We start from the raw sequence: 19501 nt of genomic DNA on the forward strand, positions 1-19501 counted from the left end.
AATTAATACTGGCACAATGAGCTGTTAATACACAACAGATGTGAGCAGTATTCCTGATTTCAGAATTCACAGGCCTCTTTTGTAAACTGCCTCTGGTTTCTTCTGTTTGCACCACAGTCGTTTTATAAAAATCTAAAGATGGCTTACTGACACAACATATCCTGAATAACTCATCTTAAGGCAGATTAGCTTGTCTTTCACCCTGCTCATCTGAGATAAATGCATCTGTGCTCGACACCACAAATATGCATGACAAATATGAAATGACTTCAGTTAGTGGTGAAGCACTGGGAACACATATCCATGTGCAGCTTTTATTTGTGTTGGCTTGAAGGCAATATCACAGTTAAAAATGTGCTAGAAACCATTCGGGCAGGAACAAGGCACTGTTTAACTGTGAAGTGGAAAAAGAACTTTTTCTCCTCTATAAATAACCGTACCATCCACTGCTGTGATTTGACAGCAAGCTACAAGACAACCACAGAGATTAGAGACTCTATAAATATTATCATTACTATGGAGGCTAGCTTTGCAAGGCAACAAGATGAATGACTTTCCCTGCATCTCACAGCAGTGACTGAGGCTTCAAGTGTGGCAAACACAACTACAAACTACCGGAAACACCATGACAGCTCTGTGCCAACACTTTGTTAATACCACTTACGAATGCAAGTCATACACAATAATCCAATTTTCATATTCTTTTTGTTAAATCATATTTAAGAGGTCAACCAAAAGAAACTACACTTTCCAGAGTGAAAATACTGACATCATATCAAATATATAAAAACAGATGTTAGAAACAAATTTAGAACATGTCATATTTAAATTATTTGATTTTTTTTTTTATTTCATTATTTTGAGAAAGAGACCTGCAATGCAAGCACATCTTCCTATAAATGGCTTAAAGTAGAGATGGTTGGGCACATTTACTCTAACTTTAATCTCATTTAAACAGGTGTCACACTTTTATTAACCTTCCCCAACAGAAGACGTGTAAGAATCCAAAATCAACTGCAGAAATTGCTCAAACAGTCTCATGGCTGAGGACAAAGCACGGTGGTGGTTAGATTGAACTGTCCTCTCTGCCTATGTAGTGGGAAAGGCATCGCAGGTTGCCTCCATTAGTGAGGAAGTGAGGGAGGGATTGAGGGGTGAGCCGTGGGCGTGCATCTGACACATTGCCCGCTCTCGGGGGACGGGCGTGGGAGCAGCCAGGTGTGATTGATGCCCGTGGGCGGGCCCCCTGGCACCCCGGAATCCAAACCCGAGCGCTGACAGCACTAGCAGGGCCACGCCCGGGCATCGTGCCAGTGAAAATGAACTACAGGCGGAACCTGGGGGACCCATTCATCTTCTGCCCTTTCAATCTCACCCCGCCGTCCCATAATGATCATGGGGGCGAGAGGGAAATATTTCACCAATAACTGACCGTACAAAAAAGATAATAACTCCCCCATCAAACGTGTGGCTTCTGTCAGATTTTTTTTATGGTGTAACAGCATTGTAGTTACCAGTGTTTCTGTTAAAGCTACCCTTTCAAAAGTCTCTTAGAAAAGGTCACTTCAACCAAAATATCAAGTGACAGTGGTATACGAGTTATACCAGTGCAATGCAGGTGCTACTCCCTTTTTCTACAGATGTTGTTTTGGGAAGATTTCTCAAAATAGGCCTTATCTATGTGCATGTTAACTGTAAACTGAGTATAAACTGACGGAAAAGCACAGAGAATGGGACTACAGGAACCTTTCCTCCATACTCGTGTGTGTTCTGTGATCTGGTCATATTTTTCAGTTAGAGACGGAACCCCTGACTCAAGATTCAAAATCGTTCCAGTGTTCTACTGAATCACTGAATGGAGCATGCTCTCCATCAGCTGCACAGCGCATAATCACTCTGCATGAGCTTGTCTTGAGGATTCAGTCTTAACTACCTGTCCTAGCTTACTGAGTGTGGTCAACACCTTTCAGTAAACCGGACAACCTCCCTCCCATCCAGTGCTTAGGAAGCCTAATACATTCACAGAGGAGTCTCAGATCTAAAATGTATGACATTAAGGCCTTTCAAGATGGAATCACATCAGCTCGTCCTACAGATCACATGAATCTGCTGATGCTCGAGCCCCCAGCTGTAATGCTGGCTGAGCTATCAGTGTGACTCGTACAGATGGTGTATCTCCTTGGGTTTCGATACTCACAGCAGGGTGCTAGCACCAATCGCAGATGTAATTAACTAGACCTGGCAGTCCCTCCCTCCCTCCGTGGCCACTTTGACATGGCGCCTTAGGCCCAAAAAAAAAAAAATGTCTATTCTATGTTCTTGTTCCCATGATATCTGACAGGCCATTGAACATTGTCGTTCAGCTCCAACTTCAGACATAACGGCCTGCAGTTTTCTAATGTGAGCTTATGAGCAAGACTGCTTTTTGGGCCCAAGATGCAATATTGCTTAGGCTGAGCCTATGATTGCCAGGCCAGATAATTATATACACCAGTTAGTCTCACCCCCCCCCCCCCCCCCCATCAGTGATGGTACAGGCACCTCTGTGAGCCTCCATCAAGGACTGAAGTTGGGGGGGGGGGGCAGAACACTGCCCTCTCCCGCCTGCAGTGACCCAGTCACCTCCTACCACTGGAGCTTCCTGAAAATCAGAGTCAAACAGAGTTTCCTCATAGACTGGGGGCGGCAGTGCAGCATAGTGGTTAAGGAGTAGGACTCGTAACCAAAAGGCTGCTGGTTTGATTCCCTGCTGGGGCACTGCTGCTGTACACTTGGGCAAGGTACTTAACCCTCAATAAATATCCTGCTATATAAATGGATAACATTGTAAAAAACTGTAACCGATGTAAGTTGCTCTGGATAAGAGTGCCTGATAAATGACAATAATGTAATGACTGGTTTCACTTTAGCTCATTATTTTCCAGTCCTGGACTGGTTTCACTTTAGTGCACTGTTCTCCAGCCCTAAGCTGGTTTCACATTAGCTGATTGTTTCATAGCCCTTGGGTGGTTTCACTTTTGCAGTCCTGGGCTGGTTTCTCTTTAGCAGTCCTGGGCTGGTTTCACTTTTGCACATTGTTTTCCAGACCTGGGCTAGTTTCACTGCTGTGCAGTTTCCCACTCCTAGGTCCTTCCTTCCAGCTGAACTGCTAATCATTAAAGCTTGATTGAGCTGATTAATGAGCGGTGATTTTAATCTGACATCCCTTGACAGCTGTCTGCCGTAAGTTCCGACTGCAAAGCGTGTGAAAGGAAAGTATTTCACAATGCTGCAAAGGGGGGCCGAGTTCAACGCAAAACTCTCAGTCCTCGGAAGTCCACAGTGGTGTTGATTTAAGGAAAGGGAGCCAGTGGGAACGGTAGGCTGGGTACTATAAAGAGAATGATATATCAATGGGTCATACGTTGATATATCGGCCTATTAAAATGCACTATAGTCGATATATTTCTTCAGACGGTGTCATATTTATCACACACGGACTTTGAGCTTTAATTGCTGACACTTCTGAATGCATGAAACACGCTGTAGTCACTTCAGAGTTCTCATGACACTTCATGGCCTGTTGATGGCAAACAATTAGCTGAGATTTAATTCACTGCAATCTGGTGTCAAAGAAACCACGAGGAGCGAGATCCAGAAAGCACCGAGACCTCTTTCAGATGAAAATCGGGAGGCAGGGAACAGAGCTTTAAAATCTATTTTCCAGTGTAACAGAAGCTGGCCAAAGACAATCTTTCTCTCCTAGGCTACTTTAACAAATACAGCTGCTGGTGTCTACAAAAACGTGACATCACCATTCCACTGGCAGCGTGTTCTCATAGTAACACGATATACAGATTGAGAATGTAAAGCACAGGGGCTGACCAAATATGCGTTCAACTAGACCAACTCCAGAGGTCCAGCAAACATTTACTTATTTTTACAACATTGAGATGTATCTGCTCATGCAGATGGGCTGCTTATGCAGGTGAATGCTGGTATGGGGATCAGTATTCAGACTTAAGCCAATTTCCAAACAGACTGATAAGATTCTACAGAAGACCATATTCTCACAAAATTAATAAAACTATGATGATCCAAAATGCTTTTTAATCAAATATATTGGATATATATGACTACAGTAACACTGCCCACACGCACACAGCGATTTAAAATGATGCTGATTATGAGCTGAGCCAAATCTTCTGCTACTTTCAGACGTTTGCTTTGGTGTAGCTCAATTAGAAAAGTGAGTAAACCATAATAATGCCCCGGATTTATGGATGCTGATATGTATAAAATGAGCCCAATCAAAGGTGAAATGGCCACAGGACAGACCCCTCGCTGTGCAGTTTTGATATTCACAGTTCGGCACACTCCAGTCCGCCTGAATAAATATTTAACTCTGCTAAGCGATATTTACTGCCTCCGAATGAATTAAAGGGCAAATTGCCTTGAGCAACCATCCTAAATGAGCCCAATCTCTTATCATAATTCACAGATAAATATCCTTTGGTGCACGCCTGGTTAACCTTCAAATGTTTTCTTTAAAAACATTGTTTTTTTGTTTGTTGTGCACAGGCCCTGTATTGTATAATTATGCCTATTAAATGAATATTATCGTTAAGATTACTTACTTTTATTGTACAGTGTTTTACTTAACACTGTAGATGAATGGTTGTCTAACTCTGCTTTGTGAAATAAAACTTTATCGCACCTATAAATGGTAAGGAACTGTATAAATATGGTTCTTAGGATGTAAAATTCAGTCTTAGATTCCAGCCCGTCTGCCCTACCCTACCCCACCTTGCCATGCCCTGGCACACCTGACCCCGCCCTTACCTGGCGGCCGGTCCCCTTGGAGCCGGGGATGCTGCAGCGGCCAAGGCTGCCATTGGGCGTGGTCCCGCAGCTGCTGATGATCTGGAGCTGTTTCTCGGCGCGGTCGGCCCGGTCCAGCAGCTCCTCAATAAACTGCTGCAGGCGTACCTTAGCGTTAGCTTCCCGCGCCGCCGTCTCCTGCAGGAACTGGTCGATCTGAGCCACCTCCCTGCAGGAGGACGCAGGCCAGAGTCAGCAACATGCTACAGACACACACACATACATGTACACACACACACACACACACATACACACACACACACAAACACACACACAAACACACACACACACCATGCACACCAGAGTTAGCGACATGCTACACCTCAGTTAACTACGTATGATACACACACACACGTGTGCCAACCTTAGCAGCATAGTATACACACACATACATCTGCCAGAGTTACCTATTTAACGTACACAAGCACAGATAAATGTCACTGCTAGTGACACGCTACATACATGGCAGTATTAGCAACATAACACACACACAGTTTCTACACCTACATATACACACATATTCTCTCACATACACACACCAGACACATTCTTTTATTAGAGGGAATAAAATTTACCATATCTCTTGGTCTTAATTTTGTGTTGTGGACAAAAGAGACAGAGAACAGCCTGTAAGACAGGTTTATAAAACATTTCTTAGCCGCTTTGATCAACATTAATAGTTAAGTTTCCTGCTGTTGAAGTTTGCTGTACTTTGATTTAAAACTTGGCCTCGAAGTTCAATTTCCTGTCAGTTCAATCTGCCAAGTATCTGTACAGTGTCACCCTGTGTAGAAGCTGGCCCTTCGTTCAGTGGGCGGGTTTTATTTTGGTCTTCCTAAAGCCAGTGGCCATGACCTTGTCTTTATGGCTTAACAGAAGTCTCTTTCAGGCCATTGCTGCAGTGAAGCCTGCACACAGGAGTGATATCACCACAGTGTACACGAAACTGAGTGAACCACTGACCTGACTCTGAATGATCAGATGTGAATTCTCTGATCTCAGACACAGCGTAGAATACGACTTCAGAACCAGTCCTCGCTGAAATATGCACTACACACGGACTCGTTCAGTTTGAAATGTTACTCCGCCTTCACTGGTGTAGAGTTGAGCTGTCTGTGATGCAGCCAGACAGAGCCTGCCCCTGTGAAGTGCAAACTCGCCCCAGTAGCCTTTTGGTTTTCGGGACACCCTGGTTTGCCCCTCTTCTCGCATTCATTTGACGTTTCAAACATTCTGAAAATACGCACAGCATTCCTTGAACATTTCACCTCTGACAGCCATATGAGGGGACGAATCGGCAGGCTTCCGCTATCCTATTGGCTGATTCTGCAGAAGGAGGAAATCCGCTCCCTCTCAGAGGTCTTGCACTCTCTCAAACTCCTACAGGAAACCGGTTCCACGTTTCGGGAGCTCGGCAACCTCTTTTTATTTCACCTGGCACACCTCCGGCAACTGGGAGGGCCGTGAGACCTGTACCCTATGCGTAAACAGTTCTCATTTTGCTCAACATGGTGTCCACAGCTTGTATTTTTCATTAGCTCATTTTAATGGTTATCATATTTTTATTAATTTCTTCTTTTTCAGTGTGCTCGCCAGGCTGCTCGGTGACGCAGCTGTTGGGTACGGCTGGAGAGTGGGAGGGGGGTGGGCGGGTGTTAGCGGACCTTTCCCGCCAAGCTGGGCCAATATGAGGTGGAGTGACAAGTATACATTTGCATTTTGTTTTAATAACTGGAAAAGTATAGAAATTGACCTTCATTAAAGCATGTATTTTTCCTATGCGCAATGTCTTCAACCTGGTACCAAAATTCCTACACTTACAGCAACATTTATTACTTTCATACGAATGTAAATAAAGTTTAATCTAAGAGTGATCTTTCTCTCTCCCTCTCATTCTCTCTGCCTCTCTGAGTCATGGATGTTTATGCAGACCTGAATCCTCACATCCCTGCTGTGCACGGCACACCAGCAAAACAGCTTTCCTTGTCTTATCTTAGGGGATGAAATGCTGCTATTTGAGTAAACCCTAGCCACCGTCTCTCCCTCTCTAAACAAGTTCTGGAACAATCTAAACACATCTGTGGCTGGAAAATGCCTGACAGGAGAAGAAGTGCTTGGAGGTGATCTAGGATCTATGATACAACTCCCTGCGCAAGAGAGGTACACTGCATTTCATTTATTTTTCCTTGTCGCGGGATTGTGTTTTCGCTTGTTTCCAAATTATTTTCCCATGTTCTTAAACACAGAAGTCTGAGACGAGACACTCTGAGATGAAAACGTTCATTTAATTGAAACAGCAACATGAAAGCTTGCAGGGTTATCAAATAATCATGTGGTAAGTATTGCACAATTATGAGACAAGCTCATCAAATAAGCACAGCATCCCTGAAGGAACGGGCCTCATTGTCTTTGAAGCAGGAGATCTGCAGCAATGCATGTTTCTGACGGTGCTATCTTCATTTGTGGAAGATGCACAATTATGTATTTTTATTGTTTTGGATCCTTGCTTCTCTGGGCCTTGCTGTAGAGCTGTAATGACACAGCCAATCAAACGCAAGCAAAAAAATAGCTAAAAAAAAAGGCCCAGGCCGCCTGCCAATGCTGGATCAGTCTTCAGCTCCCTTTCTGAAAGCACGCAGCTCCAACCCAGTGAGTTTGCTTCTGTGAGCACAGCATGAGCGTGGCCGAGTGGTTTACAACACAAACTGAGCGTAGACAGGCTGTCTCACCTGCCATTGAGTTCTGTGTCTGGGGGGTAGGGGTGGGGATTATGACGACAGCACATCATTGGCTGCTGCTTGGACCGCAGAGACCTTGCTAGCTGGGATTCACAGTTATGTGGATGCTCCCATAAACCCAACATGTCACCCAGCAACACACGGCTGGTTTGTGACTCACTGGCATTCCGGAACCAGACAGCAATCAAAGGAGGCATTTAAAATCAGCATAAGTGGGCAGATCTAGTCAGGGTATGAGCTGATATTTTTTTTCCATTATATCTTTATTATATATCCTCATTACAATTTTTCATTTTCCATTATATCTTTATTTGCTTTTTACAGTGTTTTTAGTATAGCGTTCACTGTGGGAGTGGGAGGGTTTATGCATTGATTCACTGTTCGACAATGGAAACAGAACCAGAAACTGCATATCACAAGGTATGACTGCACTTTAGTGGCCCACCTTGGCAAATGACAGCATGCGGCAAAGCACTGAGCCGACGAGCATTCACTCTCCAGGTATTCTGCAAAGGCCACGTAGTCTCTGTACCAAAGAAGGTATTTTTTCCAGCAATGTCAGTCCCATATTTCAAAATCAATCTATTATTTACAGGGCAAAATTAATCTAGAGTTGAAACGGGGCACGGCTTCCAATTATTTGCTGTATTTCAGCAGTGACAAGAGCGGCAGATCATCAGAACAAAGCTGGTGCTGATTGATTGCTGATTGCCCTGTCGTGTTTGGTGTTTCAGTTTTTAGGCCTCATATAGTTAATGTAAGACAGTACTGAAGCAGCCTTGGCTGGCCCATACCGCCGATTCGGGAAACCTACGGTTTGGTAAGGCCTATGGTTGGACGTTACCCCACAGAACAAGGGCGACTCTAACGACGAACAGACCCTTGCAATCATTTCACCGGTCCTCCATTCCCGCGGAGGCTGATGGGATATATAAAGACAGGAGTGAGATTTCCTCCAGGGAGAGGCAGGCTGCCGTGTGAGCTGACGCCTCCCGGATTCCTGCAGGAGGAGTGTCGCGCACACACCCCGCAGGCGAGCCAAGCCTCAGCACGGAGCGTCGTTCCCCTCCGTCAGCGCGTTGGCACTTTGGACAGACGGAGCAGGGGGAGACGCGTAGCTACAGACGCTAAGCAGCCTCTGAGCAGCTGGAAGGCAGAGAAGCGTGAACAGGCTTCCTGTCGTCCATCTTAATTAAACGACAAACGATTTACCCATCCAGGTGTGACTCACCAGCTCACGCAAAAAAAAAAAAAACCTGTGTAAGGCTGAGCTGTTGCAAAGCATTCTGGGAGATGCAGTCTTACTCTCTCAGAGACCCCTCCTAAACCGCCTAAACCATTACATTACCCAATCTGATACAAGATGGAAGTAATGTATTTTTAATATGTCACATATATAAATTATTGCCACTTTCATACATGAAGCACACACTGCACAATGAAGTGTAAAATGACATGTATTGTAAATTATATTCCTCAAATTGCACATTAAAGTAGCAATAACAGTTATTTTATGTCATATGCCTGGCACTCCTCGCCTGACGGCTTCAAACACTGGGTCTGCACATCGCTGTGAGGTAATTGAGCACATTAGCATGCTGTAAGGTAATATTTCGTTACCGGATGACTGCTTGGCATCGTGGGATGACGACATGCCTTGCTCTTAAGAGTAACAGTCGTGCATTATGAGTAGCCTTATACAGTCACTGCTGTAACTGCAGGACTGGTCTATCAGCTTGCTGGTCAGGCTCAGTTAATGGCTATTCTATTACAGAAGCATATCCTTGCTAGTCTTGTAATTTCTTTAATATGTATGTAATGGATCTTACCATGGGGACTTGTAAGTCGCTGTGAACACTAACATCTAATGAATAAAGCAGTTTACCTCACATTACTGGCATTTAGCAGACGCTCTTATCCAGAGCAACTTACATCAGTGACAGTTTTTTTTTTTCCGTATTATCCATTTATACAGGTGGATATTTACTGAGGCACCTGTAGATTAAGTACCTTGCCCAAGGGCACAGCAGCAGTGCCACAGTGGGGAATAAAACTGGCAACCTTCCCATTACGAGTCCCGCTCCTTACCACCATGCTACACTGCCACCCAGTTTAGCATCTCTTATATATATGTGTATATATATATTATATTTTTATACATTTTTTATATATGTACCACTTATCCATGTACCCTTTAAATTTTGGTGCTTGGTCTGCTCGGGACCCAACAGTAACAGCCTAAGCATAACACACTTCCTCTAGAGTCAGTTCTGTGATGTGATGAAATAAAAACAAAGGCAGGAGGAATTAGGTGGGGGGGGGAAGAGGGGGAGAGAGAGGGACAGAGGGAGAGAGAGAGAGAGAGAGAAAGGGAGAAAGAGAGATGGGAGGAAAGAGAGAGGGAGAGAGGGACAGAGGGAGAGAGAGAGAGAGGGAGAGAGAGAGGAGGAGCAGGCATTAAATGGGCTTAAGATCATCTCTCACCTCTCAGACATGTACACCCTGTTACATCAGTGCTGGCGTGTCAACAGGAGCTTCATTAACCCTCTGGTATCAGCGGGGGCGCATTACCGGCTTCCACACGCCCAGCCTCGGTGACTTACCCTGCTCCTGTGTGTCAGGAATGCTAATCCGTACCCCGGTAACCTCCAGAAGGCAATTAAACTCTGCTCTGTCCCCTGGTGCCAGTCACAGTGCAGACATACAAGCCAAGGGTCTGCATTCAGTACAGACCCAGACCAAGGCGTTATACATACATGGCTCAGAGCTCCATGTTCAATACGGAACAAGCTATGACCCTTATTTAGATATGGTGTTCAGTAAGGAACAAGGTACGCCTCTTCTTCAGATGTGGCTCAGAGCTCTGTGTGTTCAGTACAGAAACAGCTATGCCCCTTATTTAGAAATGGTGTTGAGCTCTGTGTTCAGTACAGAATAAGGAATATCCTTCATTTAGATGTGTTCAGGATTTAACCATACTGGGATGTACCACAGGCTACCAGTCAGAGTCTTGGGCTCTGGATAGCAAGGGGCTCCCCAGTACATTCACACTGGCTGTCAGTGTGAGGAGAGAGATAGGAGACTGAGGCAGAGTTTGGAGAGGGAGGGAATATTATCTGAGAAAGAAGGGGGGAGGGAGGGAGGGGTGCTGTCTGAGAGGAGAGAGAAGGATGGGGTGTGGATGAGAGAGAGAAGGAAGGAGAGAGGGATAGAGGGAGGGAGAAAGAGACAGAGAGAGAGGGAGACAGAGAGAGTGAAAGAGAGAGAGAGAGAGAGAGAGAGGAAAGGCAGAGAGAGGGAGGGAGAGGAAGAAAGGCAGAGAGAAGGAAAATGAGGACAGTCTGTTATGAAAGACAGATGATGGGGGGAGAGAGACAGACAGGAAAAAGGAGGGAGAGAGGGGGAAAGCAGTAAAGAGATAGACGGGGACAGGGAGGACAGGGGGAGAGGAGGGGGAAAGCAGGACAGAGAGAGAGAGAAAGCAGGGGAGAGAGGGAGAGAAAGCAGGGGAGAGAGAGAGAGAGAGCAGGGGAGAGAGGGAGAGAGGAAGGACGCAGTCCGTGATCAGAGAGGGATTCTCAGGGGCCGGCGCTAAACGGCTGTCTTCTCCTTGTGCCACTGGACGCAACGATTCCATTTCAAGGCGTTCGACACCCGGAAGCGCGTGACCAGCTTTTCAAAAAAACCTCTAATCCAGGTCCCTGTGCAAGTCGACTGCACTGAGTAAATATGCTATAATGCACTCTGTCTGCCTCTGCTCACCCCCCCCCCCCCCCCCCCCCCCCACCAATATAAGAAATCCCAAATACATCCCATTCGTCCTAAAACCTAGGCTATGCAGTATGATATCAGTGTTCTGAATATTTCAGGGGAAAAGAGACTGAGACCTGTCAAAAAAAGGAAATTAAGATGGCAGTGGTTTCCATTCTGCGTGTGGTCTCTCTCAGTTTATAATCTGTATATGTGTACTCATTCAGGCCGGTTGGTGAATCTCCTTTACAAATGATCCATTGGAAACAAACCGAAAGCACATTCGACAACTTAAAGGGTACGAACAAATATTCCCTCAGGAATATCGCTCAGAAACAGCTTCTGAGTAGCTCAGTGGTCAAGGTGTTCACTTCGAATGCAAGCCGAGCCCTCACTTCACAAGGCGGGGTTTTTCAGGTGGCAGCAGGGCCCTGGGGTGAAACGGCAGCCAGGTTAAATCCTAATCCTGTAACCCCAGTTCCCGCTCCACAGTCTCGTCTGCCATGTCACGGGGACGTCCAGGCCTCCGGGTGGACGAGGTGTGAACCGCTGAACGGGACGATGAGACTCTGTGCTGTTCAGACGCTGGGAGGCCTTCAGAGCCACACAGAGAAGGCTGCTTTAAGGCTGCTTTCTACACCTGCTACAAGCTTACAAATGTCTCTTTTTTTGGCCTTTCTGTAAATTAGACAGACACACTTTGCTGCGATGATATCGCTCAAATACATTTGCTGTTTTGGGGAAAGTGAACAGCGCAGTCTCGTCTCACGTGCCTCTACGGTGACAGCAATATCCGGCGAGGGTTGTGTTTGTGTGGGGTTGGTCAGATAAACGCGGAGACAACTGGCAAACTCCGCAGCTGTCCCGACAACTGAGCGGGAACCGCACCACAACTGGCTGCATGACAGTTTGACCCCTGTCCAATCACAGTCCACCACTTCTTTTACCCAGCTTCTCCCTCGCTTGATTGGCTGCCCACCAGACGGACCTGGTGCCACAGATATCCTGGAACGGAGGCAGCCTGCCCCCCGGGGGTCAAGTGCACAAAGACAGGCAGAGAGGTGTTTATATAAACCATCGACAGCGTCCCCCGTCTCCCTCAAAGCCCTCCGACTTCAAGGGTCTGAAAATCAACCCGCTGACATCCGCCTCGGAGCCGGGCTGTCTGACTCTGAGCAGCGATGTGCCCTGGCTCTCTGTCAGCCCCTCACTCTCACACTGAGGCAGGGAGCACTGTGACTGATTCCACACCCTGTGCCGCAGCACACTGACACTATGGTAATTCCCCTCTCTGAACCTCTCACTGCAGACCACTGATACTATGGTAATTCCCCTCTCTGAACCTCTCATTACAGAGCACTGATACTATGGTAATTCCTTTTCCAAGACCATATGCTGCAGCACACTGGTGTATTGTAATTCCCTTTCCAAGACCATGGACCACAGGGCACTACAGGCCACTGATACTACAGTAATTACCTTTCCAAATCCCTGGAGCACAGGGCACTGATACTAAAGCAATTCCCTTTCAACGACCCTATGCTGCAGAGCACTGATACTATGGTAATTACATTACATTCCATTACTGTCATTTAGCAGGCGTTCTTCTCCAGAGCAACTTACATATTAATTTTCTTTATGCACTATCCATGTATAGAGCTGGATATTTTACCGCTTTACCCAAGTGCACAGCACCAGACTCCCAGTGGTTATCAGCCCTGCTCCTTACTTCTTTGCTACACTGCCACCTTAATTGCGCTTCCAAGACCCCTACTAATTTAATGTAATTCCCTTTCAAAGACCCTTTGCTTCAGAGTACTGATACTGTGGTTAATTCCCTTTCACAGACCCCAGGCCACAGTGCACTGGCACTGTAACTCTCTCATGTATGCAGTAACGAGGCGAGCCGGCCCTCAGTGAGAAGCCAGGTGCATTATGGGAAAGTGCTAGTGCCGCCAGCCTCTCCGCGCGGTGATCGAGCCTGCAGGGAGAGGAGGCCGCGGCGAGATGAATTACGGCTTTCCCCTTCACACCACGCTCCGTTTCATCACGGCGGAATGTCCCGTCACCCACCGACCCCTCCCCCCTGTCTACACCGCCCGCCCGTCCCCCCCAAACTTCCACACTCACAGGATAAATCACAGCTGTGGTCCCAGGCTCAGTGCGACTGTGAGCTCTGTTGGGCTGCTGGGTCCTGCTGGGGTTCCTCATTTCCTCCTCTCCCACGCAACACAAATACGTGCCTGAACCTCACTAGAGGACCCGCCTCTTCAGACTGCATCTCGGTTCCTCCTCAATCCCCACCCCCTAACACCTGCTGCTTGTATTACTTGCTGTTTATTTCACATGTGTAGTATTGCAATGTGTTTTGGATGATGGAGGGCTTAACTTGTGGGAGGGCTTGAATAGTGTTATGCTCACACTCACTGGTCTGGCTCGTGTTGTTAGCCTGGTCTGACACTGTTGCTCTTTCAACTTGGATGGATACACTTATGTTATATTGTGCTGGAAGTCGCTCTGAATAAGAGCATCTGCTAAATGAATGTAAGGTAATGTAATGTAATGTAGTGTAATGTAATGGAAACCCTGACAGCAGGAGCCTTCAGTACTACTCTCTAGCCAGGATACCAGAACAATCTTAACACTAGTCTCAACAACACAGGCACAATCACTGACTCTAAAACAGCTAGGAATTCACCACAGCTGTGTCATTTCAGCTAGAGTCAAGGGGGTGCTACAGACTTGTTTAATGGGTACATCATGGCCCATTACCAATTACCATTATTGTCATGGTCTGTACTGCGAGTGCTTGCTGCCTGAAAAGCAGGCACTGAGGTGTTTCATTAGAGACTGCAGTTTATGGCTTTCTGGTTTACAGTGGTTTTTACTCGGTCCTCTGTTACAGTAAGAGCACAAAAGGCACAGACACCATCACACAGCTGGTCTGAGGATGCCAAAGAGCTCTGCATGCTGCATGCCCGTCATCCTCGGTGGGGCAGTGATCATGTGTTAACAAGGTGGCCAAGCATCTGTCGAGAGGAGAAGCTGAGTCAGCAGTCCTAATATTCTGCCTTACCCTTACCAGAAGAGCAGAATCAGGACAATTACCCAGAATTCCCTGCAGTCCACTCCAAAACTGCAGGATCACTACAGTTACCCTGGGCTGCAGTCCAGTCCGAACGGCCAAGATCAATGAGATTACCAAGAGGTCCCTGCAGCCCACTCGGCTGGGAGCTTCACGCTTCAGGTGTCCTCTCTCCCCATGTTGGTGATGTGAGCCCCAGACGGGGACTCCTGAGGGCCTCTGAATCTGCCTACAGGGCCGCCTGATACCCCGCTGAGTCCGAAACCCAAATCACACCACCAGGCTTCCTCTTCCCCTTCAACCGATGTGATCAAAGCGAGAGAAAAAAAACAACTGATCCTGACACAGAGAGAAACTAATCACCGCAACCTTGAATAAGCTATCAAAACTGTTGTGATTGCGGCTTGGCTGAGGACAAAAATAAGCCTTCACTTCTAATCTAAACCAAGCAGACTGCCAGGGCTGGATGCATATAATTGTGGGAAAAAAATGAAAGGCTGTGTATTTGATTTGCCCCAGAGCAGCGTTTAGGTTACGTAAGCATCCTTTTGTTGTTATCCTGGATTATAAAAGTTTAATAGATCTGGTGAAAAAAACTTTTGGGGATTTAAGGGACCGCTTGCAAATACTGAGATTTTCATAACTTCGGAAACCGTTTCAGTTGTGCCAGAAATATATTCTATGATTTCAAGCAGTGGCATCAGCTAGGCTAGTTTACATTCACTGGTTGCCCGATATTGATATTACTATTGCACACAGGTATCATGTAGTAAAGGCTGGAATTCTCCCACTCATGGACAACTGCAAGCCAAAACAAGTAATTAGTCAGCTCTAATTCTACAAGCTGAATTGTGAAGTCATATACTTCCCATCATGCATCACCATAGACCTTGTCCATTATCAGATCTGAGACTTGCAGGAACTAGAGTTCATGATCATTGCTTTCTTGCTAGCAGGCTAGTTATCTATATGAGCTGCTGGGTTGTTGTCTAGTCAGCTAATTAACACACTACTAGTCACATACCCATCATCATTAAATATTGTCATAAGTGACATCCATACAGTTTTCACTTTCATTGAATCATTATCATTTTCCCATTCCAGGTCATACAACCAAGTAGACATATCCAGTTACCTAACTAGTAATACTTTTGTCATTCATTTGCCATGCATTTTCAGTGCAGGGGTCATCACATCTAAAAATATCATGTCTGCCATAAAAAAAAACACTATTGATTGGTTGAACATAACTAAAGCCATTAATGTTCCTGTGGAAAAATGGAATAGATCAATTAATTAATTGTATTCATTTTAGCTCGGCCATGGCAGAAAGCTTCTGTATTCCCAGAGATGTCAGTGGTCAGAGATTTCATTCCTTTCTCGTTTCCTTCTCATTTCTTTCTCATTTTGGACAGACAGTAAAGAAAGACAGGTGCTGATAATTTTTGTACTAAAGTTCCAGGTGGACCATTATCCCTAGCTTCTGTTGAAATTTCCAGTGCCTATAGTGGGAAATGCAGTATCCCCTCAGCCAAAGTCCATACAGACCCACACAAAAATGAAATATATTGCAATGTAATGATTAAGTTGTTCTTCCGCCCAAGAATATATTGCAAATACAATTAAAATATATTAATGAAAATTAGAAATATATTGCAATATACAAAATAAATATGTCAATTATTGCTGTAATATTATATTATAAATATATTTATTGAGCTAAAAAACATATTCTCAATATACAATTCTTTTTGTATGAGGAGACAGAGCAAAAGGATCAATCTTCTCCAGGAGAAGGGTCAAACCCCATGTGCCTAGGACGTAGGCCTTCCACAACCTCTGCGCTGGACTGTGCTTTGAATAAACACAGGCCAGTTCAGGCTGCTTCAGCAGAGAAGCCGATGTTGAACAGGAAGCGCTCGCTCCTGACCGCCGCCACAGCCTTCACATCTCATTTACCCACAATCCCCTCACGTTCGCCGCACAAGCAAGGCCAGTTTTTAAGTGCCATGTCGTGCGCGATTTTGGGAAACATGCTTGTAATTACGTTAACGGCCTGGCTCTGGTCGGCTTCGGGAGACAGCCACTGGCAGCGAGCCACAGGTTCAGGAGAAAGGAACACAATGTCCGAGGCCAAGACGGGGTCAAAGACATCCATCCTCAAGATTTTGTTTTTGCTGTCTGATCCGCAGATGTGGGGCAAGGCTGTCTGTGTGCTCGCAGGGAAAGACTCGCGGGAACCCAGGCGGAGAGCAGCCGCCCAAAACTGCAGGCGCCTTTCCAAACACTTTATCCCACTGTCTGAAGCAGTTATGACAGCTCTCTGCTACCTCTCACCACTGCACCACTCTGCCCTTCTCTGCCTTTCCGAGCACTTAAACCCTCTACACTGCAGCATGTCAGGACATTACATTGCATTACCGTCATTTAGCAGTCACTCTTCTCCAGAGAGACTTACACAGGTTACAGTTTTTACATGTAAAAGCCCATTTATACAGGTGGATATTTACTGAGGCAATTGTGGGTTAAGTACCTTGCCCAAGGGCACAGCAGCAGTGACCCAGCAGGGAACCAGCAACCTTTCTGTTGCAAGCCCTGCTCCTTACCACTGTGATACACTGCCAACCCAGAAAGATTTACCACAAAAAGACATACCTGAATCATCAATAAACAAATCTATACAAAAAATTTCTATTAAAACTAAGAAGGAACAAAAAAGCTTGAAAAACATTCACCAACACAGAAATATTAAACATATAAAAATCATGATGTTATGCTGGTCATTTGAAGCAGATAACTGCAGCGTGGCCTATCTGAGTAGCCTCACATATTGCTATCATACCAGGCCAGGTGGTACCAAAATCAAACCAAATGTTTGCTGAGAGCAAGCTATTCCCATCCAAACATGGCCTGAACATGGCTGGGGGGTTATGTGGTCTTAAAACACACACACACAGACACACACACACACATAAAACATTTACTGTACACACACACATAAAAACAAATACACAATCTCACACATACACATACACACACACACACACACACACACAAACATTCATTTAAAACTTTTAGGCCTCCTGGGGAAGAAAGCTTCCCACTGAAGGGGTTTTGGTTAGATATGAAAAGGGTAGTCTTCCCTCATTAAAGACATTAACCTTAGCCTCCCTAGGTACATTACATTCCATTATTGTCATATAGCAGACCCTCTTATCCAGAGTCACACAGGCTATAATTTTATCCATTTATTCAACTGGATATTTACGGAGGCAATTGTGGCTTAAGTTCCTTGCCCGAGTAGAGCAGCAGTGCCCCAGCAGGGAATGGAACCAGCAACCTTTCGGTTACTAGGCCTGCCCCTTACCGCTACGCCACACTGCTGGTGTAGACTCACTAGCAGATACACCTGGTGACATAAAAAAGGGTAATGCTAATGCTAACATGAGGCTAAGCTAAGTGCACTCACTGCTGCTTGTGGGTGAGCTCCTGCTCCTTGTTGACCAGGTCCTGCTTGAGGGAGGCCAGCATCTCCACGGAGACGTCTACCTGCCGGGAGAGCTCCGAGGCCTTGTCCTCCAGGTCCTGCTTCTCCTGGCTCAGCCGCACGCTCTCCAGCTTGGCCTTCTCCAGCTCCGAGCTCTTCTTCTCCAGCTCCACCTGCAGGCGGCCCACGCGGGCCGCGATCTTCTGCTCCACCTCCTCCGACAGCTTCTCCAGCCGCTCGTCCAGGTCCAGCCGCTCGAAGGCCCGCACCTTCAGCCGCGCGAGGCCCTCCTCGTAGGCGGCCTCCACGGCGCTGGCCGCTACGTTGGCTGCCACGGCGACGGCGTTGCCCGGCGTCGGGGTCGGGGTGGCGGACGCCATGCCTTTCTTGACAAAGATCTCGCTCAGCGGGATCTCTACATTGGGGATGCAGCGGGCGGCGGCAGCGGTCAGGCCGAGGTCGTCCGCGCAGGGCAGGTCGTAGGCCAGCCGCGGCTCCTTGCCGGCGTAGTGGTCGCGGCCGCCGCCACCGGCAGGGGTCAGCAGCGGCCGGTCGGTCACCAGGGGGACGAGGGCACCGTCGCAGACGCTGTTGGACTTGGACAGCACGTAGAGGGTCTCGTAGGTGTGGTTGTACTCCAGGTGGGCCCGGAGTGAGGACAGGCTCCGGAAACGCTTGTGCTCCCCGCAGCGAGGACAGCGGTAGGGCAGGTCCAGGGAGGCCATTCCGCGCGCACGCTCGCGCCCGGGTCACGCCCTGCCGCTCCGCCCGCAGCTCAGCGCGCTCCGCGGGCACCGGGCGGCTCCCCTCATCGCCGGGAAAAGAAGCGGGGCGGGGCTTTAGGCGGGGGCTGAGGAGGCGGGGGGCGTGGCCCGCATGACGAACAGGCCATCAACGGCCCGACACAGAATTAAAAGCCCCTCCCACGAGCGCGGCACAGTCTGCGTCCGTTCCGTTATCGCTCAGCGCTGCCCTCTGCTGGTACGTCTGTGTCAGTGGCTCCTCCTGGCCTCATCCTAAAAGAGAGGAACAGATCGACACCATTCAGTTAAATATTGATCCCATCCCTCCGGTCTGCAGTATCCTCGGGTGCTATTTAATTAATCCACAGCTGCTGTAAAAAGACCCGCTCGTCTATATTCCGTTTAGTGCTGGAGACAGCGGTGACAGCTTCAACACTCTCGGCACCGGATTTATACTGCTTTTTGTTTGGCTTGGTTTTAATTAATGCAGCTCAGTGCAAGAAAAAAAAAGAAACCCTATTCCATGTAAGCCATCCTGGCACACAGCATAAGTTTCCTAAAAAAAGCACCAAGATCACAGATCTCCAGAGATCCTTATCGCTGTTCTGCAGTTCGGCGTGCAACGTGCCTAATGCTTTTGTACTGGCTGATGCAACATTCCAATTCCAGCCCGGGAAAAAGGAAGAGACTCCTTTTAAGAACTCACACAGGGTGCGGCTGTGAGGTTGCAGTAAGCATGTCACACACACAGGAGTGGACCACTTTACATTTCATTATTGGCATTTAGAAGACACTCTTACCCAGAGTTTACAGTTTCATCCATTTATACAGCTGGATA

The 19501-nt window shown here is 46.9% G+C and overlaps 1 protein-coding gene across 1 annotated transcript in view; it reads right to left on the bottom strand.

The window, feature by feature from the left end:
* The window catches only part of fbxo41 (F-box protein 41), a 56377-nt gene that overhangs the window by 19461 nt on the left and 17415 nt on the right, over positions 1-19501 (bottom strand). Inside the window, exons 2-3 of the mRNA XM_036516971.1 lie at positions 17903-18936; positions 4822-5029 (exon numbers count right to left, since the gene is read on the bottom strand). Of these exons, the coding sequence (XP_036372864.1) occupies positions 4822-5029; positions 17903-18645 (951 nt within the window). The 5' untranslated portion in view covers positions 18646-18936. The remainder of the gene's footprint in view (positions 1-4821; positions 5030-17902; positions 18937-19501) is intronic.

The sequence above is a fragment of the Megalops cyprinoides genome, chromosome 22 (genome assembly GCF_013368585.1).
Source record: "Megalops cyprinoides isolate fMegCyp1 chromosome 22, fMegCyp1.pri, whole genome shotgun sequence".
In the NCBI taxonomy this organism is placed as follows: Eukaryota; Metazoa; Chordata; class Actinopteri; order Elopiformes; family Megalopidae; genus Megalops; species Megalops cyprinoides.